The sequence below is a fragment of the Falco naumanni genome, chromosome 8 (assembly GCF_017639655.2).
Source record: "Falco naumanni isolate bFalNau1 chromosome 8, bFalNau1.pat, whole genome shotgun sequence".
NCBI lineage: Eukaryota > Metazoa > Chordata > Aves > Falconiformes > Falconidae > Falco > Falco naumanni.
The window spans coordinates 44,786,737-44,813,029 of NC_054061.1; the positions used below are offsets into that span (position 1 = coordinate 44,786,737).

Below are 26,293 nucleotides of genomic sequence, written 5' to 3' on the forward strand. Positions count from 1 at the left end.
AGTTACAGATAAATCACAGTGAGATGACATGTTCAATTTCAAGTCTGATACTTTGAGAATATTAAAATAAGTGCTGTATCCTGCATTTAAATGCAGTAATATAAGCTGGCTGTATGCAGTGAAAGTACTATGAAGGAATTTAGAGCGCTGTATAATATATGCCATTTATGTTTCAAACATTAAAAGGCAGGAGCAATCAACTATATGATCTTTTGAATAAAATATGTAGATTAGGAGGTCACTTAGCACTAAGGGGCTGACCATCTGCATTTGAAAAGAATTTGACTCCTGTCACTGAAAATGGTACTTAGAATCAGTGTAGTATGACTAATGGGGGATTGGGCTGAAATTTCTAATTTGGGACTTCCCAAGCTAGAATAATGTATCCAGGGTGACCCAAAACCAAATTTCTAAATTTGAAGGCATCGTTTAAATCTGCAGGATTGATTGGCATGGCATGCAAGAGGAGGGGTTTTATCCAAGTGGCTGTAATGTGAATATGTGGTCCTGTATTTGTTGTTCGCAAAATCATGTGTGTTAACTCATATTACATTTTTTAATTAATCAGTGTTTACACCTATAGTGATTTGACATCAAGATTTCCATTCCATTCTTTATTGGAATTGCTACAAGTTATACAGTTTTCAGATTACTAGTCCGCTGTACATGTGAATCCATCTAAAAAGGAGCAGTGTCTTTCTGTTTCTCTGCATGATTATTTTGCCAAAAAAGCTTTCATTTTTTTTTAAGTAGCACAAAAGCTGTAATTGGCATGCTTTGTAAGGAAGTGTCAATGTGCAAGAGAGTGGAGATCACTAAGAATTCTTTTACGCGTTCTTTCCCCTTTGCACCACCGCCTCCTCAGCAGGGTCACTGAGATCACTAGCTTTTCTTGAAATGGCCATTTTCACTGGCAGGTGCATTATACCCTGTATTTTCAGATTGTTTTTCCATTCTGAATGTTTGGCAGGTTGATTGCTCTGGCTGCATTGACGGAGAAAGGGCTGACAAATGCGGTTGGGCTGGCTGAAAAGACAGTGATTACTGTTTTCCTTTGTGGCTGATTGAGGCCCTTGAAAGGAAAGATTTTAACCTTCACCATTTGGTTCAAAAGTATGAGCATATATTGAAATCATTCATGCCACTTATCCTAGTTCTGTAAACTTGTCAGAACGTAAAAATCGCTCAATTTCAAGTAATGTAGGATTGGCATACGTCATTATCATTTTGATTAAGTTGGAGTTTGTATTATTGTGTGCATTATACAGTGTCATTTAAAGCTTTCTTTCCTGCAGGTACAGTTATATTTTTATTGCCTATACTATGGAGTTAGAAAGATTTTCAGACCTCTTTAAACCTATCACTATGTGTGTGGTTTGGCAGCTGGTAGGGCCTACAAGCTGTATTTTGTTTGCAGGGTAAAGGCTTGTCTGTAGACCTCCTGGAGTGCTGGTAATTGCACAGGCTTGCCATTGGGGAAAGACGTGATTGGAAGCAGTCAGGCAGAAAAATGTTGTGCCATCCCGTTGCCACCTCATAGCAGAGAGACAATCCTAGCAGTACCATCTGGTTGTTGCTATCTAGTCAGCTGGCCTCACTGCTGGGACCATGGCTTGGCAGCTGGTTCCCATCTCTCGACCACCCCCCCTTCCCCCCCTCTTTTCTTTTTTTGGTGTGCGTGTGTGTGTATTTTTATTTTTTTTACTTTTGTTATATAACTTTGAACGTGGGTCAGGGAGAAGACTGCAACAAACAAGCCTAGTCCCTGTTGCATACTGTCTCATTACTTGTGATGAGGCATGCAGCAAACTCCTGCTGCCATTCCCTTATAAACAGATGACATAGCTGTTTAACCAATAAAAATAGTCTTTTCAGAAGCTTATTCTAGAAAGTAGGTGAAGAAAGGCCAGGAAATGCATATTCCACAACACCAAGTAATTTAAAGTTATTTTCTGGTTTACAGTATTCAAAGAATAAAATGTAGAAATGCAGAAAGTGCTGTAAACCTTGTCAGTATTCGCGAACATTAACATTTTATGCTATTCATTGCAATTAGGGAAAACACATTTTGCTATAAAGTTCTCATTGCCAAACATGATACAGGTAATGAGACTTGCATTTAGAATGACAGAAAAAATGTAATCTCCCAGCTATTATCTTTAGCAAAATTTGCCTCTTGGAATAGCAACCTGAAAGCTAATGTAAGCCATCTTCATGCCATGTGAAGACCCATTAGACTGATGGTTTCAGATCGCAAGTAAGCAGCTGCTCTGTAGACTATTTTAGACATTTGATTTTTCTTTATTCTACAGCATTAACGTGTCAGTATGTTACACAGAACATGCATCCACCACATGGTTTTGTGTGGAATCATAAATGCTTGTAAGAGATTTCCACTTTGGATTCTTTACAATTTCTTATGCATCTTATTTCAGTTTATACAAGTACATAATTTAGTGCAACTAAATGCCAGGTGTAGAGAGTGTTCCAATGATCTTTTCGTTTGAGGTAATGTTATCCTGGGGGCTACATTTTACAAATGTAACCATTTTAAGCTAAATGATACCATTTTACATGAGCTTATTTGAGACTCATATGGAAAGTTACTGTTCCTCTTTAAAAACATTGACAGTCTCAAAATAATGTTTCTCCTTAGATGAGGAAGATGAAGATGATGTAGTCGCACCAAAACCATTAGTTGAACCTGAGGAAGAAAAAACATTAAAAAAAGAGGAGGAGGAAGAAGGTACAGTTCATCTCAAAGCATTCAGTGTACCGTAAAAGACATCAATAATTTTTTTAACTTTCTTTTCAGTAAGCTGAAATTAATTTGATTTGTATTTTAACAATCAACTAGTAAAATATAAAACATAAATACTATTTTAAAGCTATGGATGTTAGGAAATAAAATTTCCAACATCTTGATAAATACTCCAGTTTCCTTTCTTGGAAAGAATTGATGAAAGTATGCTGTCCAGAGAATACACGTGTAATTCTCTTCCAGCTGCCCCTCATGAACTTACAGAAGAGGAAAAACAACAAATTTTGCATTCTGAAGAATTTTTAAGTTTCTTTGACCACTCCACACGGATTGTTGAAAGAGCTCTTTCAGAGCAAATCAACATTTTCTTTGATTACAGTGGAAGAGACTTAGAAGACAAAGAAGGGTAATGTGAATGTTGAATACTTTACTATGAATGTGTAATACTTGTAATTGAAAAAGTGATCCAAGATTAATATCTACTAATTGCTTTTCTAGAGAGATTCAAGCAGGAGCAAAACTGTCCTTAAATAGGCAGTTTTTTGATGAACGTTGGTCAAAGCATCGTGTTGTCAGTTGTTTGGACTGGTCATCTCAGGTAAAAATTAATGCTTACATTAAACAGTTATCTTCATAAATTCTTCTAGTTCTATGCACTTGACCCTTCTGTAAGTACAGTTGCTAGAGGCTGTATGTATATAAGTGTGTTCTTTACATGCTCCATAGTTCACAGAAAGTAGACAGAGCTGTTAATCTTTCATGAAAAATAGCAAAAGGTTGTTTATATTATGAAGAAAGTCTTTGGCATATTTGTTTCTGGTTTATGGCCTACTTTGTAGAGGTAAACTGTTAGCTTCGCTAAAAAAAGCTCACTTAAGAGTACCGGTTTTTATGTTGAAAAACAAGTTATGATGAAAGACAGAGCAAGACTAATGTCTATGTTAATTGCTGTTTTATGAGCTAAATTTGAAACAATTACAGTTTTAACTGACAATTTCTCATTTATGTATAATGTAAGGTGGCTTTTGGTTTTCGGTAGGTTTTTTTAACTGTATTTTAGCAAAAGAAAATAAAGATCGTCTGGACCATTAGCTAATCATCTTGCTTACTTTGAGTCTTTTTTGCTTATTGTACAGTACCCAGAATTACTTGTAGCCTCTTACAACAACAATGAGGATGCACCTCATGAGCCTGATGGGGTGGCCCTTGTATGGAATATGAAGTACAAGAAAACTACCCCAGAGTATGTCTTTCACTGCCAGGTATGATTCCATCTCAGGAGGCTTAACAATTTTATGTTGATGAACTTGGACAAGTGCCTTCCTTATGCTTGTCAACATAATGATTTAATTGGGGTGGCATTACCTTTAACTGCATGTTTTTGCAAACAGATGTTGATAGCTAGAATTTCAGTTTAGAAACATTTTGTTTCAGAATTTCTGACATCATTCGGAATTCAGTCTTGTTTGAGAACTCATTTTCTTGTTTTAATTTATTTTAAAACAAAAAAACTTTCTTGTGTAATAGTTGAACTACAAGGAATGTTTTTATGTAAGGGGATTGAGTGGGATTGTATACTACTAGAGCTTAGTTTACCGAATAGAATGAAGATGGCCTGAGGAGATGGAGCAAGGATGAAAACTAGAAACATGTGTCCAGAAAAAGGCGATGGAGGTTTTCTAATAGTTTTATGAGAGACAAAAACACGCAAATTTCTTCCATTATGCCAGACCTAGGATAGCCACTTTATTTTCAAAATGCCATAATTCTGAAAAATTGAATCAAAATTTAATCTCATGTTGTCAGATTACTGTCAAACCCTAATTTGCAAAAGTAACTTTATTGTATCAAAACAGATGTGTATGTTCTCTAAGAAAACAACCACAAAGTGTGTCCAGACGTTCTTAGAATCTTGTGTGTTTCTGGGCCTTCGCTTGCTAACAAACTATGCTAGGAGGAATATAAATGTATACATATGAAAAAAAGTGGAGGAAACCTTCATTTTATAAATACAGGTTAAAACGAAGACTGGGGCTTCACAAAGGGTTTGTGAATACTTAAGTAGTTGGACAGTGAATTAATGTAACAAATCTAGGTAAAGAACTTACTCTGATATTTGGCCCCATTTTCTTTAGTTTTAGACATAGCATAGTTGAATGATAGTTTGTTATGTATTTTGTTGTTGGTTTGGTTTTTTTCCTTTCAGTCAGCAGTGATGTCAGCTACATTTGCAAAATTTCATCCCAATCTGGTGGTTGGTGGCACATACTCAGGCCAAATAGTGCTATGGGATAATCGCAGCAATAAGAGAACCCCAGTGCAGAGAACTCCACTTTCAGCTGCTGCTCACACGGTAGGGGGTGAAATATCTTCAAGGACTGATCCCTGTTGAGATGTATTTAACCTCTAGGAAACTCTGTCCAGTGCACTTGATTGATAATGCTTAAATGTTTGTGTCCTTATTTTGCCAATGCTATCACTGGAGAACTGGGCTATTTGTAAAAATCAGTGTCAGAAAAACAAATACTGCTTTTCTAGGGGAGTCTGTATACATACACTGTACCATGATCCGTCTCTTAGGCTTTGTTAAATGGTGAAGTTATGTATTTTACTTTATACTAATTATATTAGAAAAGGTTGTGCCCTGGAAATCACTTTTCCTGATAGTATTTTACTTTTTTTAGCACCCAGTCTACTGTGTAAATGTTGTTGGGACCCAGAATGCTCATAATTTGATTAGCATCTCAACTGATGGGAAAATATGCTCTTGGAGTCTGGACATGCTTTCCCAACCACAGGTAAGATAATTCTGGATATATACAGTATCTACTCCAGATGAGTATTTTGTAAAAACTCGATGAATCCAAAAAGCACTAATAAACATTTTCCCAACGTACAGAATTTTACTTAAGGTAGCATGATAAAATATTTCCCCACCTGTGGAATCAAATATTGTCTGTTGAGCCTTTTGTACATTGTTGTTGCACTTGTGTTAGTGGTGAACACAATTTTAGCAAGAAACAACTTTCTTATTCCTGCCCAAATCTGTGCAAGTAAAATACAAGAAACCCACCCACCCTCCTATTGAGAAATCTATAAAAAAATGAAATATTAACATCTGAAAAGTCATTTAAAGTAAGTTGCCGATATTTTCACTACAGGATAGCATGGAGCTGGTTCACAAACAGTCCAAGGCTGTGGCTGTTACCTGCATGTCCTTCCCTATTGGTGATGTCAACAACTTCGTTGTTGGCAGTGAAGAAGGCTCGGTGTACACTGCGTGCCGTCATGGAAGGTGAATACAAACTTTATTTATTCAGAGGAAGTGGAAATAGTGAAAGGGTGAATCCCTGCATGCTTTATACTCCTAAATTTATTTATAGAGCACATTTACTCCTTTGCCTTTAAAGAGTTCAAAATAGCTTGTATATGAATTCCTGTGCGTGCTTTTTCCTGAGTAAGAACTTCATTAAAAACAGAAGTTGGAATATTGAATTGGTACTCTGCTGCCTCCAGTGACTAAGAGTTGTTTGTGTTGATGAGGGCAGCATAGGTCACTGCTGTTCTATTAATTTGAATTGTAGCAGAATGTGCCAAACTTCGTATCGGTTCTATAGATAATTGTACAGTAGCATCACGCACAAATCTTAAATTGGCTAGCTTTTCTCCTGCTGTTCAATCTATTTTGAAATTGTCTGACTGTATCTTATCAATTGCTTTCTTAAATATAATTGAGTGTCCAGATTTCATCTCAAATACACATCACCCTCGCTGCACAGCTTTTTGGTTCCAAAATACCCAAAATTGTATCACTTTTGTGTAACATCCTTTCCATCTGTTACCCCCTTCTTTTTCATTGCTCCAGATAGAAGACTATTAGGGATATATTGTTACCATTTTCTGTCTGAACACTGTGTCCATAAGGTACATGCAACTTCACTTAAGTCAGTTGGAGGTTCATGCTCATCCCTGAAGACTGCATTTTGTTCTTCATATGAATGGAAACTTTAGCTATTGCTTGGAGAACAATGTAGTTAAATGTGTGTGGACTGGTACCTGCTGAATGAATCTCTTCTCCCTGTGCTATATTTTGGCACTCAAGGTTAGCAGAAGATCGATGTTGAAATTAAGGTCCACGTTCAAGCCTGGTCTTCTGTGATCCTGTTGTCATGAAGCCTTTTGCACTGGGGTAACATCCATACAAAGCAGCAAAATCTTCTTGTGGCTATATTTGAATTGCTATATCTGTCTGCAGATATATGGTTTCCAGGTAAATTAACCGTGGTTATATATTCTGAAACAGCAAAGCGGGAATCAGTGAGATGTTTGAAGGACACCAGGGACCAATCACAGGTATCAACTGCCATGCAGCTGTTGGACCCGTAGACTTCTCACATCTTTTTGTCACCTCTTCTTTTGACTGGACAGTAAAGCTTTGGACAACTAAGGTAACTTAGTTCAGTGGTTTTCTTCATAGTCCTTGACACAAGGTGGTGCTATAATGTAAGAAACTCCAGTAAACTTAATGTGAAGTCACAAATATCCTAGCAGCAGTCCTGCAAAGAGGAGACAGCTGATGAGCAAAACTATAGTTAATAACATAAAAGCTTTGCTTCTAGATTCTACATCACTTGTATATTTCTCATCCATTCTGTTCATCCTTTTGTGCTTTATCAACAATTACAATGTAATCAAATGTAAATCATGTTGTAAAATCAATTACTTCGTATGATGCTTAAGCAAATGTTTTGCTACAATTTGTGAAGGACTAGAGGAGTCAAAAGCTGGTGTCTGTTAAACTCTGAGGCTCACAACTAAAATACCTGTCGTTCCCGTTGCCAGAATTACCTCTCTCACTGTTAGTCTGATGTCCTGAGGAATGCCAAGCAGAGTTGGAATCTGCCAGTAATAGCCTGAAGTGCTGTCACTGAATTATACTTGGCTTGATTTGTAATTTTAATGCATTAAGCATCTTTTAATCTCTTACAATATTGGCTTGCTACTAATTCTTTTGTAATAGCAGCCAGCAAAAACGCTGCATGCTTTGGGAAGCATCCCTTTAATAACAACAACAATTTTGGCAGCTTTTTGCAGAGCCTTTTTTTAAAGCAAGTCAAAATGTGAATCTCTTTGTAGTTATTGCTGATAATGCTGTTCAAGTTCTGTATTTTGCTTTACCCATTAGCTTTATGGTTTTGAAGCGCAGAGTTTGGGTATTGCATTGTTATATTTGCTTTTTTCAGAATAACAAACCTCTCTACTCCTTTGAAGACAACTCAGATTATGTTTATGATGTGATGTGGTCTCCAACTCACCCAGCCTTGTTTGCCTGTGTGGATGGGATGGGAAGGCTTGACCTGTGGAATCTCAACAGTGATACTGAGGTGAGGCAGTCAGGTTAATGGGCAAATGTAGCTGGAAAACTGTTCATAAACATGGGAGGGGGGGGGTAATGTCAGGAGTTTACTGTAGCATTTTGGTTTGGTTTTATGTTGTTGTTAAGTATTCTGTAGTTCCAGTAGTTTCTGCATAACAGATAGAGTTCTTTCATTATGGGGTTGTAACTCGGATGACTCCTCATAATGAATAGCAGTGGTAATTAAAGTGTTTTACCTGTAACAAGAGTGCAGAATATCTGTTGGTGTCGCACTGATCCGTGTTGTGGAAGTGATTATAGACCTCTCCCAATACGGCCTTGGCAGCGTAACAGTGTGAACAAACCCATTACCCACACACCACATTCCTGTTGTCGTTCCTGTTGCCATATTACTATTGCTATAGCAGTACTGCAGTGAAATTGTGATTTGTTTCTAGACTTCAAGAATTGAATGTTTGGGTTTTCTGGTGTGAGTTATAAACTTTTAATTATAGTACAAATCTCTGAGACTCAGACTTGTTGGAGGTAGGTGAGAGGAAGAACCTGACAAATACTCAGTACTTGAAAAATTTCACCTTCTTAAAACTGCATGTAGAAGAGCAGTTCTGTAGGACCATATGCCAGCCTATGGCTTGAAGTTGGAATTACCTGGTTCTAGCCTTTGGGCAGGGTTTGACCTGGCAAAGCAGCTGAATTCATCCCTGCCTTCTGTCATAATAGTTTTTGAGATCCCAGGGCTCCTCCTTGCTGTCTGACTGAATGCCTGTTCATGCCTCCTGTCTCATGATGTGCTTTTTGATAAGAGAATGTCTGTTCTTTGGCCAAGGGACAGAAGATGTGTTGTTTTGGTCCTGTCTGGTGATAGCTTAAGGCCACTGAAGAATCTTTTGAGATCTACGTACGCTGCATCAGTTGAAATGTTGGGCATTTTTGATACAACACTAGGGAACTAGGTGTGTTATGTAATTTATAGCTTATGGAATCCTCATGTGTTTTTACCGATGTGTTTTAAATGGATATAGGTGCCAACTGCAAGCATTACTGTGGAGGGCAATCCTGCTCTGAACCGTGTGAGATGGACGCATTCTGGGAGAGAGATTGCTGTAGGTGACTCGGAGGGACAAATAGTTATATATGACGTGGGAGAGGTATGTATACCGTGTATTGTGCAAAGTACATTACAAAACACTTGAGTTTCTTTGACTTTTATTTAGCAACCTGCTTTAACCTTTTTTCCGTGTGATTAGAGGAACAAGGTTTAATTTTTACTTCCAAATTTGTTTCCTTTTTGTGTTTATTTCAAGTATTCTATCGTAACTTTCTAGCATGTTATCTGGCAACCAATCAAAAAGTAAAAACATTATCGGAAGGCTGGTGAAATAAGGTGAAAGAATCAATCGTTTTTGTTTGTAGAGACTTTTGTGTTCTTTATCTGTGGCACATGTGAATCTGGCCATAGCTTGTCAGGTACCGAACACGAGATTTTGCAGTGAGGCAGTTCTTGATGTTGTTTCTCCAGGGAAGCTGTTGCTATTGCAGGTATGTATACTGCAGTAGTGTGTAACTAACTGATTGGATGAAGGCATTAGTATTGCCTTTTGGAGACAGTCTCTTGGATGGCAATGTATCATGTGAGCTTGTCATAGTACCATTACGTACTTAAATAGAGGATTCTCAAATTCTGCTTCTTTTATTAGTTAATCTTTTGATTATGTTCCGATGTATTTTAAGTTACACTAAATAAAGGTAAGCTTTTTTATTGGAACCTCTTCTGAACATTTCTTAAGCGCTGTGCTGCTCAGTATGAGCTCAGGTTTTATTTATCAGTAGGCTTGAATAATGTTCTCTTTGTCAACAGCAAATTGCCGTTCCTCGCAGTGATGAGTGGACTCGATTTGGTCGAACACTGGCAGAAATAAATGCTAACAGAGCTGACGCAGAAGAGGAAGCTGCAACCCGCATACCAGCGTAGATCTTTGAAGACAGGCAGCAGTAGTAGACTTCTGAATGATTTGATGCAAATCTTAAAAGTGTAAGCATGTGTCAGTTCAAATAATAGCTTAAGGGGGCAATATATGGATTCAACTATGGACTTTAAAAACTTAAGATTACTGAAACTCAGATCTTGTGTTGTCACTTTTTATATATAAATTACAAGCACATTCTTGGATTTGTGTAACTTTTAATACAGTTAACTTTGACTTTGCAAGAAACTTCTTTTGCTGAAACACTAACCTGGTGTAAATTTGCTGTTGGGCTTCTGGAATTTCCACTTTGTAACAGTATCTATTTCTGAAAAGTACAAGTTCTGTTTCTAAACTTTCTATATTACATAGACTTACCTTCGTTAGGTAGTAAATGTCTGAAGCATTCTTTAATTTGAACTCTTCAAATTACCCATGGATATGCATGCATATGTTCCAAGTAAGTTTCATTGTTTATATATAGATAAGCCTCAGACTCTGGTAGTGGGTTACATATGTGAATAAAAATTTGTCTGTAGTTACAAACTTATTTGATAATTGGACCTGAATTAATGAAATACATATTTAATACCAAGTTCTTTTGTTTGAATTGGTGCATTAAAAGGTGAGACTGATTCATAAATAAATATTACATGAGCACTTGTCAGCTGCCCTGACCCCAAATCTGTATCACTTCAGTAGTTTTAAGAGTAGAAAGTTCCTGGGAGCAGCTGCTTTCATTTTATTACACACATCACAGAGTTGTTTTCTACCCCCAACCTCCACCTCCTACCATGGCAATCCGCCAAAAGAAGAAAGGCTACTGTTGTCAAATTTTTCTTTTCCAGCGGATGAGGAAGTAGACTCTGACTTAACAGAACGCAAACCGTCATGCTATAGAAGTTAACTATAGACTTGCTACTAATTTTCTGTATTAAAGAAAGAGCTTTCATTGCGTTTTAACTTTTTTTCTGTTATTGAAACAAAATCTCTCAATGGCTTGAAACAGAACGGTTGATCAGTGGTTAATTTCTGTTAAAGGTTTAATTTCTGGAGTACACCTTAATACCTTATAAAGTTTCCCATCAAGACGGGGGGTGGGGGGGTGGAGGGGATGAGTTTTGTTTGCTGTTTTATTTTTAGTAAATATTCTGACTTGTACTAATCAGGCACTAAAACAGTATTGATGCCTTTAAGTCAGGACTATAGGTTTGTTTCTGGTATTAATCTGCTACAAGCTTATCATTTTGCCAGAAGAGCTATTTTGTATGCTTAAAAGTAGGAAATAGCTTTACATTTCTTAACCGGCTTTATGTCCAGAAGTATTCTTACTGCTTCTGCATTGTTTGTGCTTTAAGTGTGGGGTTTTGTGTTTGGGTGGCTTTTTTTTGCGTGTGTCTCATCTCAGTTCTGTTACAAGCAGCTCACAGAGACAAAGGCAGCAGTAACAGCAGCTCTGTCTTCAGGAGGTTCTCTTCTTTCAATGGGTTTGAAAGTGAAATGTGTTTAGGCTTTCATTGCTGTTGGCTTGTCAAAAGTCGCCCCTCTTTTCAATGCAAAGTCATGCTGTTCAGTTTGACATTTACCTTGTATATTTTCCTCAACCTTGTAACAGCAGCTATCTATTCAGTTGAGAAATGTGAACTATAGAAGGAACAGGCACACCGTGTAATGATTTTTACCCTTTAGGCACAAGAACTCTTAACGAGCAGAATGTTCTGTTGTCTTACTGGTTTCTTGGGGGGGTGTGTTTCGGAGTTGTGGGTTTTGTCGTGGTTTTTATTTTTTTACTGAGACTGTTACTTCTCATTTAGTAATACATTTCCTTCAGACTTACACTTTGAGAAATTCAGTGGATAAGGCTTTCTTTCAGTGGATTGTGGCATAAACATATAGGTCATATGGCACTAGTTTTACATAATTTCAGCCTTCTAATAATCTTCTATTATTAGATTTCAGTACTGTTCTGTATTCATTCCTGCTTGTGTTCCTCCCTCACAAAACAGTTGAGTACAGGTTAAAAATGTTGTAAAACCTCCACCTGCAACGTAAGAGACCAACAGTGATGCTAGATACTGTAAATGATCCTCCTGGGAGGTACACTGTCCAGTTTTGGAGCTGTAAGAAATACAAATGCTGTCTTGTGTTGTAAAGTCTCCTAAGGCCTTGATCAAGTCAGTCAACAAGCTGTGAGTAAGATGAAATGCCAGTGGGTACCTACCATTTTTGTATCTATTTAGAAAAGCACAGAACAAAAAATGCATGGATATGGGGGAGAGCTCCTGGGAAGCTTGTCTCTAGAATAAACTGCACAGAACAGGTGATTCTTTATAAAGCCAGGAAGCCTTCTAATGGGGTTTTATATACGCATGTTGCAAAACTGTGGTCAAACTCCCAAGTTCAGTGTATTGTAACCTCTAGCTCATTGAATAATATTGACGACTGAAAGATTCTACATCTTGCTTAGAGGCTAGAACTGAAGGAGGGCTTGTCTGTGTTTGTAGTCTTCAGTTTTTAAGAAGCTATTTCTTCATCAGCTGACTAAAACTCTTCATATTGGCCTGCTGTCACCTGAGCAAGAAAATAACAGAGCTTCAGGTCAGTTTATACCGTGGGGATGCAGTGTCAGGATGTTGAACCTTGAAGTTGGGAGGTTGTTGTACTTCAGTAAGGCTGGAAACTCACCCACCTCTCCTCAGGCTATATGGGTAGTGTAACTGCTTTTCCTCTAGGTCTGTAGAAATCTGGAGTCCCCTGTTCCCTCTCACATATTTTGCATTTAAAAATTCCACCAGATAAAGTTTTGGCAGACATTAAGCCAGAAACAGTTCAAGCATTCCGTTTCTCCTGTCCTTCTACTTGGCATTCCGCTCAACTGGAAATGTAAATGATCAGTTTTGCATACAAAAATAAGTCTTTTTTCCAGAATAACCTAATCTTTCAGCAGTGAAGCAATCTAGAAATAAAGAGAATGCCTTCAATGTTATTTATTTTTTTATATTAAAAGCTTTCAATTCTGGAAAAAAGCACCGAGTAATAAATCCTGTAAAAATTCTTGAGCCTGTTAATAACTGGCAAATATCTCACTGTGTTTTCAATATGCTACCATAGAGGTAAGACCTATTACACATTTCGTATTACCATGTATTTCAAGGGAATTTCTTGTTACAAAGTAGTACTGCAAAATAAAATACTGCATGTGCTCATCTCACCACCGTGTTCTTGCACTTACAGCAAAGGTATTAAAATGCAATGTAACTAGCAGTGAAACGCACGCCTGCAGAGGCTGGGCACTGTACATTCATTCTTTTACATTTTAATCTGTGATTTGTGATCTGTGGAGGAAAAAACCTCACACTGGACCACTTTTCTGTAAACACAAACTAGTGAACTGATTTGAAGTGTGTTTAAATATTTTATTGTCACAATTGTTAACAAAACAACTTCAAAACATTCTGTACATTTCAAACTATTTTGAACTGCAATACCCATTATATAAATGTATGTGTATAGATGCCATGATGTCTCTGTACAAAGATGTACAATATGTACAGTAACATTAAATGCAAGCTGTGCAAGGCAAAGTCTAGGCTACAGATTCATGCCACTGGTTAAAACAAGGCATAGAACCACAGCTTCAATCAGTTCCTTGTGTGCAAATAAACAAATGCAGTATGTATAAATATTAGAAAGGAGTAATTAGATTTGCAAGCTCAGTTCAGCTAGAACAACATGCAGCTGACTGGAGAAAATACAGTACTACTCTTGGGAAATTTTTCCACTGCATCACTTTGTTAGGTTGAAACATCTTTTCAGGATTCAGCTGCTACTTTTTGGTTGAGCTGCGGCGACGCCAGGAGATCGAAACTTTGGAAGATATAAACCAAATTTGTTTTCTATACCAGCAAACGTAGCTGTAGCAAGTCTGTATCCACCTATGTGCTCAGGGTTAGCAGGAGGAAGATCTGTAATTCGAGTTTTTGGGGAGGGTTCTGATCCAGGAGCTTTACTGTTTGAAGAAAGAGGAAAAAGAAAAAAGCTTTAAAGTTTTTTCTTAAGCCTGAATAACTTTACAAAATCTAGAGTAAATACTATAAGGCTTTTGTTTAAGTACAGAAGACAGTTAAAGTTGACCTTTGTTCATTCATTTCTATGGTCAAGTAGAATTCAGGCCACTATTTAATGGAAAATCAAGGCCATAACTGAAGTTACATTTTTACTGATAGCTTTGTACATTCTTCTGACTTCCAGTGACAAGGGGAAAATGGGCAAAATATCTTGCTACAGTGGAAATACAAATTAGTGTATTGAATAAAAAATGGCTTTTTATCTCCTCATCTGTTTGGAAGTAGCATGCAGGTTTCCCTCAATTACATAAGGACGGGAGGATTTGTTTGCATACTGCCATTTGAAGTACAGGTGCTCAAAGTCACTGAGTTTAAGTGGTCCCATGTCTGAAAAAAAATTCTTTTGGTACAAGCTAAAAGGAAAATATGACTTACAGGCCTCCAAAATCGACATAAAGCCATCTCTGCAGAAGTTCGTAAGTGACCAAAGTAACACCAAACTGGGGTGAAGATCTGAACACACGAGCTGTTAAATATTACAAATTGTAGTGTCAAACAAAAGAGTGTCTCGGGAGAGAAGCTAAACATTTTTAACAAGAGGTTATGTTTTTCAGAATCAGACCTGGTAAATACTGCTCTAATGTCAGTCTTTAACAACGCAAGTGCCAAATTTGCAGATTTGGGGTCAGCCTTAATATTCAGAGCAGATTTCTCACCTCCAGCTCCCTTCCAAAAAGCTGAAGGGCCTTCTTCCCTTAGAATCTTTCTAAAGCAGTCGATAACTCCACTGTATGTTGTCTGACCAGCGCGAGCTGCCACTTGCAGTCTTGTCTTGATGACATCAGCAGGGGTTACCAAAGAAGCAGCAGGCACACCTTTTAGAAGAAAACCACATTTAATTTGCACAAAGAATCTTGTAAAAGATGAAGCACTTCTAACTGAAAAATACAACTTCAAACTTTAATACTTTTTGCCAGGATTAGACACTACTAAAATTGCAAGTTCTTAACGCTTCATGCTAATAAAAACCGTTGTGCTTGGTATAATAGTGTTGAATTTCTTCTACATTTAAACAATAGTAAGGAAAGTAATAATGAACTATCAACAGCAATTCTGTCAACATCTTCTAGTGGTCTGTCATTAACAGTAGTTTCAAAAAGATACAGGAGGCATTTTTGAATTCACACATATGCTATATATGCAGTAAGATCTCCATGACAAAATTTAATGGTGCAACCTTACCATATTTGTTAATATTTTACAACATATTTTGTAAATTGCATATATAGATGATTTGGGAACATGAATCCTACGTATCCATTTGTTAAAGGTGTTAATAAGAAAACTACTGCTTAAAACACCTATTTGACAGAAATATGTCTGCGCTGCTGTTTGGACTGTTCTGTAGGAGAGCAGATGCTGCTTACTCAGTCTTTTTATGGGTTGCCTATTGAAGGACAGTGAAGGTGTTTTACAAGCCTGCTTAGTACCAACAGCGTGATACTAGCCAACAGTGATGGAAGAACAAATCTCCAATTTCAAGGCACCACTCTCAGGCATCTAGTCAAAGGAAAGGAGAAAGTTTTCAGAAATGTACTCCACAGTATATAACTGTGTTATCTGAGATATTTCTGAATACTGTAAAAATTTCATCCTCTTTTTAAAAAAAGAGGAGCCATCTTAAATCTGACTTAAAATTTTGAAACTGATTTTGACTTCTGCTTAACTTTTACAACTGGTTAATAATTACAAAATTAACAAGTCACTGATTTGCATACGTGTGAAAAGATCATAAACTCTAACGTGTCGCTGATCAGTTCAGGAGGTTTCAAAGGAAAACAGAAGCACCGTAGTTCAGCCTACAAGCATACACTAATAGCAACCATATGCAGATTTTCCTTTACATTCCTGCAGATACGTTCAGACTGTATTCTCTGCTGCTGCACATGCTTAGCAGGAATAGATCAAGCAATCGAGAATTTGAAATATGCAATTCTGAAAGGCAGATTCCAATACACAGTATAAAACTAGGCCTACCAGATTGACATATGTTTTTAATAGGGTTCATCGCTTGTCCTGAGTGACCCAGAAACACTAATCAAAGAGAAGCCATGAAGCTTGCAATCTAAAAAGTCTTTATACAAGTTAAATAAAAATATTTATATGTGCTTCTATGAGTACAGTAAGCTAAATAATTTTCCATTTCTGTCAGCTCTGCATTACTTGAGAATAAACAGGGCTACGTATCTGTTCCTAGTTTCCTAGCTGGTCTCTCCCTGCCCTCTGGCACAAGGAAGAGACCAAAATGGCAAAGAGCCGGTGCGGCCAAACTCTGTATCATAAAGTCCAGTGTGGGAGACTGACACACAGACGGCTCGTGACTGATGCATCTACAGTGATTCCTTATGACTCTAACAAGTAACAAAAGTTCTGTTCAGCCCAATGATGTTTCTAAACTGCACAGATGCCATCACTGAATCGTTCACAACTGAGGCTACAGGTACCTGGTTTTCATCTTAGTGATCTAATCCTTGGCAGCACAGAATCTGCCCATCTGTATCCACATTTTTAAATATCCACCACTAGAGTTCCTACATCTAGTATTCACTGGCCATTTAGTACAACCAACTTTTTATCACAGCAGCATATTCTCTTTATACTAAACATTTTTGAGAAGCCTTAAAATACTTCAGATTTCAGAGTGTGATACTCTTAACTTCAGCTTCTTCACAAACTAATGCCCTATTTTTAGCAACTACATTTAAACAAAGTTTCTTCTCAGTTATTCAGGAATCCAAAACTAGGTAAGTCATTTTCTTCTTAGCTCTTATGATCTCTCATTTTATGTTCATCAAAGATTCAAATTAGCCTTCAACTCCGAGAGCACAGTAACAAGTAAAACCCCATTGAGACAGACAGATCAAATTTGACTACAAGTTGCTGAGCTGCATTACGCTGTTTATCCACATTATGCAAATGTAATTAGCTCTCATCAAAATTACATCGCCTCCCACTAAGGATAACAGTGATCAAATTTAGATTAAATCAGATACAATGGTACAGTACCCTTCCATTATATGGGGCTACTGAATGAATATTAAATATTACTAAAAGGAAAAAAAATTACTTCTAGAAAACAGTCTGCAGAATTACCTGCAATGGCTCCAGCTGTAAGGAGATTAAGCCCTCCCACGTGGCCATTTTCATCAGCAAGCATCAGTTTACTATGAGCATAAACAGGAAAGTAGATTGCAGAAAAGGGAATGTCTCTGAGGAAACATGCTTTGGCACCCTGTCACACAGAAAACAGACATAATACAAATAAATTTTGTAAGTAAGGTTAAAATTGATACCCAGTAAGCAGCCTGCACCCAGAAGGTACCAATTGTTTTGATCTACCAGGTAAAGAACACGAAAAATGTCTTAGGAAACAGAAGATGTAGGGTTGAACTTGAAAAAACAATGAACCACATGTAAGTTTCTAGAAGAAGAAAGATTCAAGGTTCATGTCTAGTTCTGGTAAGCAATACATGGTACCAATCCTGCCATCGGTACCTAGGGTAAACACCTTTTACGTTCGATGTGTCCCAATGTGATGAAGAAAGTGACAAAGCTCTGTCCTTAGGTCTGACAACAACCCACAACCACGGAAGCAGCAAGGCAAGTCCTTGCATGCCATTTTTTCTACCAAACACAAAAGCATTACTAAAATATCAGTGAGGGCTGTAAGACCTCATACTGATCTCCACTGATTGTCACCTGGTTGACTGCAGAAGCTGCACTGGAAGATCAACAAAAAGAGGGAAACCACCACGAAATAGGAGCCGTTTAGTAAGGGGAAGATGCAGGGAGACAAAGCTAGCAGCCTATGACAATACTGCAAGGAGTAGCTCCTGGCCACAAACTGGCTTAAAGAGTTCCTTAACAGAACCTTCCATGCTGTAAACACAGTGGAATACTCCTAATAAAATATACCTAATATTCTTCTTCAAGTAACTTCAGTCATCAGTCTGTTACAACTAAAACAACTCCTGTACAAAGCTCAAACAAGCCCCTATATGTTAAAAAAAATCTCATTTGCAGACCGTGAAAGCATGCATGTTACAAAACCACTGCTCCCTGCCTAAACGCCCAGCTGGTGTACACCAAGCCAGCAGCCTCCACACAGGGGACCCACCTGGGGGCAGTGGCCCAGCACTTTTATTAACAGACAGCACATTGTACGAACTCTACATGGCTTAAGCAGAAGACCTGATAAAGAGAAACTCGTTCTTTCAATATTTCTACACAGATACCTTATGCCCTAAAATGAGTTATTACAGTTATTGACAAATGATAATGTAATTCTAAAGAACGGCAGAATTTTTAGTAAGCTCAATTGTTTAATTGCTGCAAACAGAAGTGTAATTTTGTCCCATGTACCTAAACACCTGCAATCTTTAGGAAATGTAATGGTCATGAACTGAATTCAAAACACAAGCTTCAGCTCTAGAAGTAAATTTGCACGTTTTTATAGCGTTATTGCAGGTCTATGGACAAATCACATAAGCCCATGTTTTGTAAGTGCACAGCTAATATAACTGCTGAACTTACGTATCACCCCTTGCACTGGCAGCAGATAGAGGAAGAAATACTCTTCCTTGTTTAAGAAAACTAATAGCTTCTGCTCCATTACATCTGATCTGTAATGATGGTAGTAAGTATTCCTGCAGGGAAGGAATCTGTTGACTGGCATTCTGCTGAGGTACGGTACAGTACGGGCTTTTTTTAGTGGAATTTGTTATTGACAAATCCCACCACTTAACTTCTTAAAAATCTGAATCCCACTAAACTCCCCTACTGTTTCACTGCCATCAAATTATTAAGACAAAGAGAATACCCTGCTGCAAAAGATAACAATAGAGATAACAGAGATTCAAAATAAACATAAGGAAAACACAGAGGGAAAACTAAAGAAACTTTTCACAAAACCCCACCAAACAAAATGATCAGTGCCAGAAGCCAGCAGGTCTGCAATACAGGACTCCCTGTAGCTTGGCATAAAAGCCCGAAGGATAGAATGGGGGAGTATTTTTTGTATCCCACTGCCATTAATATAGAAGTGGGTTTTCTTCTGTTTTCCACTGTGGGGCTGCCCTGCAGGAAGAGACTGGTTTTAAATTCAAGAGGTATCTTTGTTTTTAACAGTTTTTATTTCAACAATGTAAAACTTCAGCATAAAACATAAAATGATGAAGCCACTCAAAGCAGAAATACATACCTTATAAAGACCAAGAAGGCCTAAATCTTTTATAACAGAGAGGGCACTGACTCTGGGTCCTGTAGTAATTTCTCCTGCCACCTGCAACCGAATCTTAACAATTTCCAGAGGATTAGTGAAGATGACCTGGGAAGCTCCTGCCTGCAAACCCAAAGAAAAAGAAAGTACATTGCATTACTAGAGCATGTGGTGACAGATTGGCAACTGCAAGGTGCTGAGTGCCTTCACTTCTCACTGCATTGGTTGATATTCTCATGTAAAAATATATGATAGAGTTTTAATAAAGGACCTGTTTGGAAGTTAAAAGCCTCGAATCAAAAATCATAGGTTTTACAAAAATAAGTTTTACATTTATATGTTTATAGTCCACAGAGGTGGATTAATTCAGTTTGTCTCCGCTTTCCTCCTTTGACATCACTTTCTAGAAGTAATGGCTGTGTTTAAAAGTCTATCAGATATTACATGAAATACTAAACTAAAATAATCATTAGACTTGTGCTCCTAGAGCACCAAACACATATAAAGAATACCTTATGTTTATTCAATAATAATGCATCACCAGTGTGTAGACATATTATTTGCATTTAGTGGTGATGCTGTTTAAAAGGTGAATTTGCATTTAATGGTGTAATTTTAAATTATTAGAAAAGACGTTTGGAATTTTGTTTGGCAGCCTTTAATTGTCCTAAGTGGAAACAAAATACAAAATTTAAATAGGAAGAGTAACATTTCAAGATATGATACCAGACAGAAACAGGAGTTGTATCTTTCTCGGAGCTGAGCACGACAGATTTTACATGCAGGGAACCCTGTTAGCAGTGCTGAAGGTCTGTCTTGCAAACCTCCGAGCCACAGTGTTGCAGAGCTGCTTCAGATTCTGCACTTTAACCAAAGACTTTCAAAGAAGTAAGTTTCAGATCTGAGCAAGATTCAGTCTGACAGTTCAGTTTCAGGAGCATGTAAATCTACTTAAAAGACATGTTTAGGTTTCTCCCTGGTTTGCTGTAGGTACCACCGTTCACTTCTGGAGAAGTATGTGGTTCATCACAAAACAGCTGAATTTTACCAAGCTTTCTTTTTCCCCCTCTTCCTATGCCACCTTTTTTCAGTTAAAAATTAAAACCACTTCCTTAAAATTTATAGGGTATAACCGCTTGAATACAGCCAACTTTTAAAGGCATTTCTTCCACAATCTAAAAGCTGCTCTTAGTCCTGATCTATTCCTCCAACCCATCACATTTTAGCAAAGGAAACAGATGCAGAACATCTGCAATTAAAGCTTTTTTGACTTCTAAATCGCCCAGGAAATAAACACTCTTTGTGATGCCGGGTGGGGGGTGTGTGTGTGTGTGAAGTGAAATCAATAGTCTGCTGCAGCACCTCCTGGTCAGCACGCATGGTGTTCTCTGCTAATTGACTCAGAACTAATGAACATTAATCCTTTCTGCCTATAGCACAATCTTCCCCTCTCCAGCAGCAGGCAGAATGAACTTGAGATTAGCCTTGAAGCATGCTTTAGAAGTTGGTAACTTGAATTACTCTAGACTTGAGGCACAAGAGCATTGCGAATCTCAGCAGCTCTTACTGAGAATGGCCAAGCACTTGGGTAGTATCTACGAGGGGGGGAGGCGGGGTGTGAAGCATCAAAATCTTCACTGACCAGGCATCCGGTACCTCACTGAACCTTTACTGAGCACACTGCCATCCTTTCATTGCAAGCTCTGTTTATTACTTCACTCAATAATGACATTTAAAATCATCATTGTTATGGCTTTACTAAAGCACCTTGACCCAAACAGTGGGAGATCAACCCCTGCTTTTAATGATCTCCACTGTAGTAGTTACTGTCTTTTAATACTTCCCACTCAAATAATCTGTCTAGGTTGCTAATCTTCGTTTTATTCCCTCACTTCTTCACCTTTGAAAGAAAAATCAAAGCCTACATTTTTGTGGACATTTACTGCAGCCATCAGGAAGATCACTAGAACTCCCAGGCCAGCCAAACAGATCCCATCTTCCCTGTTCCTTGGACTTGCTGCATGGTGTTTACTCAGATACCTGACACCACTTGTGTCCAAAGCCATCCTTCAGGCTCCCTTTACTTCTCACCTTTTCCTTCCCAGTTCATACACACCTATGTGGGCAAAACGGAATGGCTGTCTGCTCGGCAAAGTTCCAATCTAAATAAAATTTATAAAATTCACATCTGGCAATTGTTATTTTAAACAATAACTGGTCTTTTTGTTCATATTACATTAAACAGAAAACCAATTTCAAATGTTTATCATTTCCCTACATCATTGTTAAAAGTAATTTTCAAAGCTAAAACATTAAGCAGAATGCTCTTACTAAATAATACAATGTACCACACAAAAAATTCAAATAACTTTATATTTAGATGCTAAGCTAGAAATTCACTCCTAGATAATTACTAGCTACCTGCCTATTAAATATGCATCCTTTGTTTACCCATATATGTGAAATTCCATTTTTTATTTTTTATGTTATAAATTAGCACATCCTACAGAGCAGCCAAAATAACTCTTTCTATTTGCCTAACACCCACCATAGAAACACAAATAGGCCAATTTGAAAACATTTCTATTTCCTACCCTGAATTCAATCTTCCTGCAATTAACATTCGCCTCTCTTAAGTGCACAACTGCCTACCTTTCTGTTAAAATCAGCAACATCCCTCTTCTGATATAGAAATGCAAAGAGAAGACTCTGAACACAACACATTTTTATAAATTAGCAGCAATACTAACTATAAATGCAATGTTACAAATTGTATATGGTTAATACAGAATTATATATTATGACTATTAAAATATGACTTGATGATTGGGGATATTGACCAAAATAAAATATAAGGAAAACTCTAACATATGCTTATATTATCAGTAGAAAGTCATTTGAAATGCTCTTTGATTAACACTTCAAACACTGAGTATTTACAGTGTTGACAAACTTCTCAACCAGCAGCTTTCCCAAAAAGAGCTGTGACTGCCAAGATACACGATTAAATACTCCCTATTAGCAATACGTGCTTCTATCCAAGTCTTGCCTTTTCTACAGTTAAACCTGCAGCTCAGCAAACTTTCCTGCACAGCAGTGATCCAGTTCACACGAGGAGGAGCACTGAATTCCGGGGAGCTGCCTGAATGAGTTGGGTCCTTGTACATATCACAAGTACAAATAAGAGAAGCATTGACTTTAACATAGAACATGTAACACAAGAAAACTCACTTTTAAAAAAATACACCATGAAAAAACAAATTTGAGGGTTGTTTTTTGTTTGTGTTTTCCTTTTAAGCAAAGGATCATTTCTCTATCTGACAAAGAATGTGTGATGCAGACAGCGCTGCCTGGGGAGCTGAGGAAGGGCACTCCCCAGAAGAGGATGCACAGGAGAATGACTCAAAGGATCTCCAAATAAAAATGAACGGGCAGCGTGCAGGGCTGCAATACAAATATCCACGCTTCTGTGCCAGTCATTGGCAATCGTCATCATTCTTTCTCAAAGTATCTTACTTCAGCTGTCAGCTAGGTATGTTAAATACACGCGCACATGTATATACACAGAGAGGTATACATTGCAGTCCTTGAATTTCTTTTGGAGAAGGTGCACTAAATCTAGATTTTCCCCCCATAAAAACCTCTCTTCACACATAAATTACAACAGACACTTTAAAAAAGGTTGACAAATTTGTTTCTGAATGGAGGTTATTCATACACATCAAAAATACCCGTAATAAAAGCTTCTACTTAACCTTAATGTCATGTAAAATAACTCTACAAGGAGCAAATAAAGGAACTAAATCTGACAGCAAAGGTTATGAGAGAAAAGATGTAGTTTGAGATCCCACAGCAAACGCCCCGTGACATGCCAAAGGCTAAAGGAAATACACAAATGACCTTGCAACATGAGACCTCTTGCCCTTTCCAATTCCACCCGAGAGGCATATGCTGCAGAGGGGGAGAGGCCTGTTTCGAGCCCTTCCTTCCTTCCTTTTCGAAACCACCATATCCTGGTGTCCCACACAGGCAGCTAAAATAAGAAGTTACTTAAAACAGTCTGGTTTAAAAACATCAAAAGACCTTGCACTTCTTTCTCAAGGCAAAGCTGTCATTGTTCATGCACCTACAGTAATCTTACTGTCTCTTCTACTAAACAATAATGTTCTCCCTAACTTCAAATGTCTGCAACAGAGACCGACATAAAGCAGTGAAGTTTAATTCTGCTTCTAACTGTTGCTGTTTAAAGTATTATTAAAAAAGATCTTGAAGGAAAAGTAGTCTGACAGCTGTAATTCTATATTTTTTTATTTATTAAATAAAAAGAGTAACATTTTGAATTATTTTTTTAAAAAAAAAATACTTGACATGTTCCTATTTGCCTGATAAGCATATGTGTTTGTGTGTATGTATGTATATATGTAAAAATATGTATGAATATTATTTTACAAGTACATCAAAGTATTTAGACTGTTAGATTTAATATTTAAATATATAAAAGTTCTTTAATTGGTGGTAAATTTAGACCTCTAGGTGTATATATGTGCAAACACACACACACACACACATCCTCCCACCCCCCACCCCAACTCCTAATCATCAGCAGATGCACTGCCTACACCTCCAAGGATTCTAGACCATTTCTGCGTGGCACCCCACATCCTCTTCCTCCCTGCAGCACAAATCGGAAACGTCTTTCTGATGAAACAGAATTCACCTATTCAAAATGCTAAGCACCATGCACATCGCACTGATGGAAAGAATCCATTTCTTCCTGTGTAACTCAGGAATTACAGCTTAAAATCACAGCATCTTTGTCTACTGTAACAGTACTTATGAATCATTTACATAACATTAGATGTCTACTTCAACACTGCTTCCCAGCTGAGGACGAACAGCTGCCCTGCAGCATCTTGCCCTTCACGATGTACTCACATGTGTCATGCGTGTAAGTTCCTTTGGGAAGCACTGTCCATATCAGGTATGCGCTCTCTCCTTCCCCAGCCGCTCTCGGGATACAGGCAGGCATTGCCAAAGCCTCACTCAGTCTCCCTGCAACTCAAAGCTAATGGTAGCTGAAAACTCCAAAGGCAAGAATGCAGGCTAATCACTGAATTACAATGAAATGTAATTCAATTAATTACAGTAACAGTAGGGAAAGAAACTGTTTGCTCTGAACATGCATCAGTGTGGGTAGTGCTGTTGATGATTAACAAACCAGCATACTCTCTGGAAGGTAGGAAGATGGGATATCAGTTTCATCCACCAGGGACCACAGCCCCTCTCATTGACGGGTATGACATGAGCACTCTTAACCAGGCTGTCCCACGTAGCTGTTCTGCAGTTTTCACATACAGTTTGGGAGCAGCTGGGAATAGTGGGCTCTGGCAGAGCAGACCCTGTACTTCCCAGTGCCATTTACGCTGCCCAGTGGCTAGCAGGTAGGTTTCACGGAGCACAGGGCACAGGATGCCCACAGGAGGTCCCTGCCCTGCAGCAAGGAAGGAACCACAGCAGACCAGCAGCAGACCAGCAGCTGACCATATGCAGAGGCTGCTGCGTGGGGCAGTGTCTTTGTTGACAGACACAAGAATGAGACATTTCCTCTCACTGGGAACGGGAGTTTATTCCACCAGTTTATAAAAGCTGAGAAGAATTGGGGCCTGAGAGGTAAGGTTCTGGCCAAAGAGATCCAGTCTTTTGAAGTTACCGTTTCTGGAGAAGGCACATGGCTGTGGGCAGCCCCTCTGCTGGATGGCAGAGCACTTCTCGCAGACACGCCAGAGCTGAGGACACTGAACAGCCTAGGCAGGTTCTCTTGAATCACTACTGTCTTAATGTCAAAAGGTTTCACCTGTCCTCACGGGCGGGTCTTAGAAGACCACAACACCATACATAGGCTTTGCTATGGCACTGCCATCCAGGGAGGAGAATTTGCTAGGTCTGCTGCAGCCTCTCGCAAGCTGCCTCCTCTTCCTCACAAGAATTTTTTTGGTTCCCGGTTGAGGACTGTGGCATGCATGGCGTGCTTCTGTACGGCTCCCAAGGGGGTGGGCCTTCAAAGATCAGGAAGGCCTCTGCTGTAAGCTCTATAAAATGGCTGAAAATATGGCTCCCTCATCTTGCTCATCCACTACCAGTTCCATGCCAGAAATGGTGAAAAAGTGAATTATTCCTGTTAATCAGGAGAATGTTCAACACTAAACACAGGCAAATGATGGTCAGAGACAGTAATAAGTACATCTCTGAGAACTACATATGGGCATGATGCTGTTTCTTCTGATATTATGACAAGGTAAAAAGCATGTTTTGAATTTATCCTATATTTATAGTGTCCTATTAGCAAAGTATTTAAGTGTCAAACAATAAAGAAAAGCCACAAAGAACCAAGTTACCCAAACCCATGTGCTGAAATAATTTTTATATATATAAAACCCAAAGAGTCCCACAGTAAACCATCATTTTATACCAACAGAGAGAGAAGGAACAGAACAAAGGAAAAATGAAGAAAGATAGCATCACCCAGATAGTCTTGTATGACCCTGCATGTAGAAACAGACTGAGCTCACTTGTGGCACTTCCCCGGATGTAACTGTTAGTTAGGTCTCATAATATTTTGTACAGTACACAACGAACACCAGAAGTGCGAAGATCAACACGATTTCCAAGCAAGTCAACATAGAAAAGAGCTGTCACAATGAGGATGAAAAGGACCAACAATGAGAAAAAGAAACACTAATATAGCAGTTTGCCACTGCTTCACTCAACTGATACTTTCAGACTTAGTAATAAAGATTCTGGTATTTAGGAAGAAGTGAAATTGCTAAGTGGAACTGAGCAGCAGTA

The 26,293-nt window shown here is 38.2% G+C and overlaps 2 protein-coding genes across 6 annotated transcripts in view; one reads left to right on the forward strand and one right to left on the reverse strand.

Annotated features, from left to right (window-relative positions):
• Positions 1 to 13,313, forward strand: part of DYNC1I2 (dynein cytoplasmic 1 intermediate chain 2) — a 32,477-nt gene extending 19,164 nt beyond the window's left edge. For all 5 annotated transcript variants that reach the window (XM_040604188.1, XM_040604191.1, XM_040604187.1 and 2 more), the window contains 11 exons: positions 2,657 to 2,746; positions 3,005 to 3,167; positions 3,260 to 3,359; positions 3,898 to 4,023; positions 4,968 to 5,114; positions 5,446 to 5,559; positions 5,923 to 6,056; positions 7,065 to 7,209; positions 8,005 to 8,145; positions 9,161 to 9,286; positions 9,997 to 13,313. In XM_040604188.1, coding sequence (XP_040460122.1) covers positions 2,657 to 2,746; positions 3,005 to 3,167; positions 3,260 to 3,359; positions 3,898 to 4,023; positions 4,968 to 5,114; positions 5,446 to 5,559; positions 5,923 to 6,056; positions 7,065 to 7,209; positions 8,005 to 8,145; positions 9,161 to 9,286; positions 9,997 to 10,110 — 1,400 coding nt within the window. In that variant the 3' untranslated portion in view covers positions 10,111 to 13,313. The remainder of the gene's footprint in view (positions 1 to 2,656; positions 2,747 to 3,004; positions 3,168 to 3,259; positions 3,360 to 3,897; positions 4,024 to 4,967; positions 5,115 to 5,445; positions 5,560 to 5,922; positions 6,057 to 7,064; positions 7,210 to 8,004; positions 8,146 to 9,160; positions 9,287 to 9,996) is intronic.
• Positions 11,845 to 26,293, reverse strand: part of SLC25A12 (solute carrier family 25 member 12) — a 53,448-nt gene continuing 38,999 nt past the window's right edge. The window contains exons 14-18 of the mRNA XM_040604185.1: positions 19,430 to 19,570; positions 17,323 to 17,461; positions 14,886 to 15,044; positions 14,605 to 14,695; positions 11,845 to 14,111 (exon numbers count right to left, since the gene is read on the reverse strand). Of these exons, the coding sequence (XP_040460119.1) occupies positions 13,922 to 14,111; positions 14,605 to 14,695; positions 14,886 to 15,044; positions 17,323 to 17,461; positions 19,430 to 19,570 (720 nt within the window). The 3' untranslated portion in view covers positions 11,845 to 13,921. The remainder of the gene's footprint in view (positions 14,112 to 14,604; positions 14,696 to 14,885; positions 15,045 to 17,322; positions 17,462 to 19,429; positions 19,571 to 26,293) is intronic.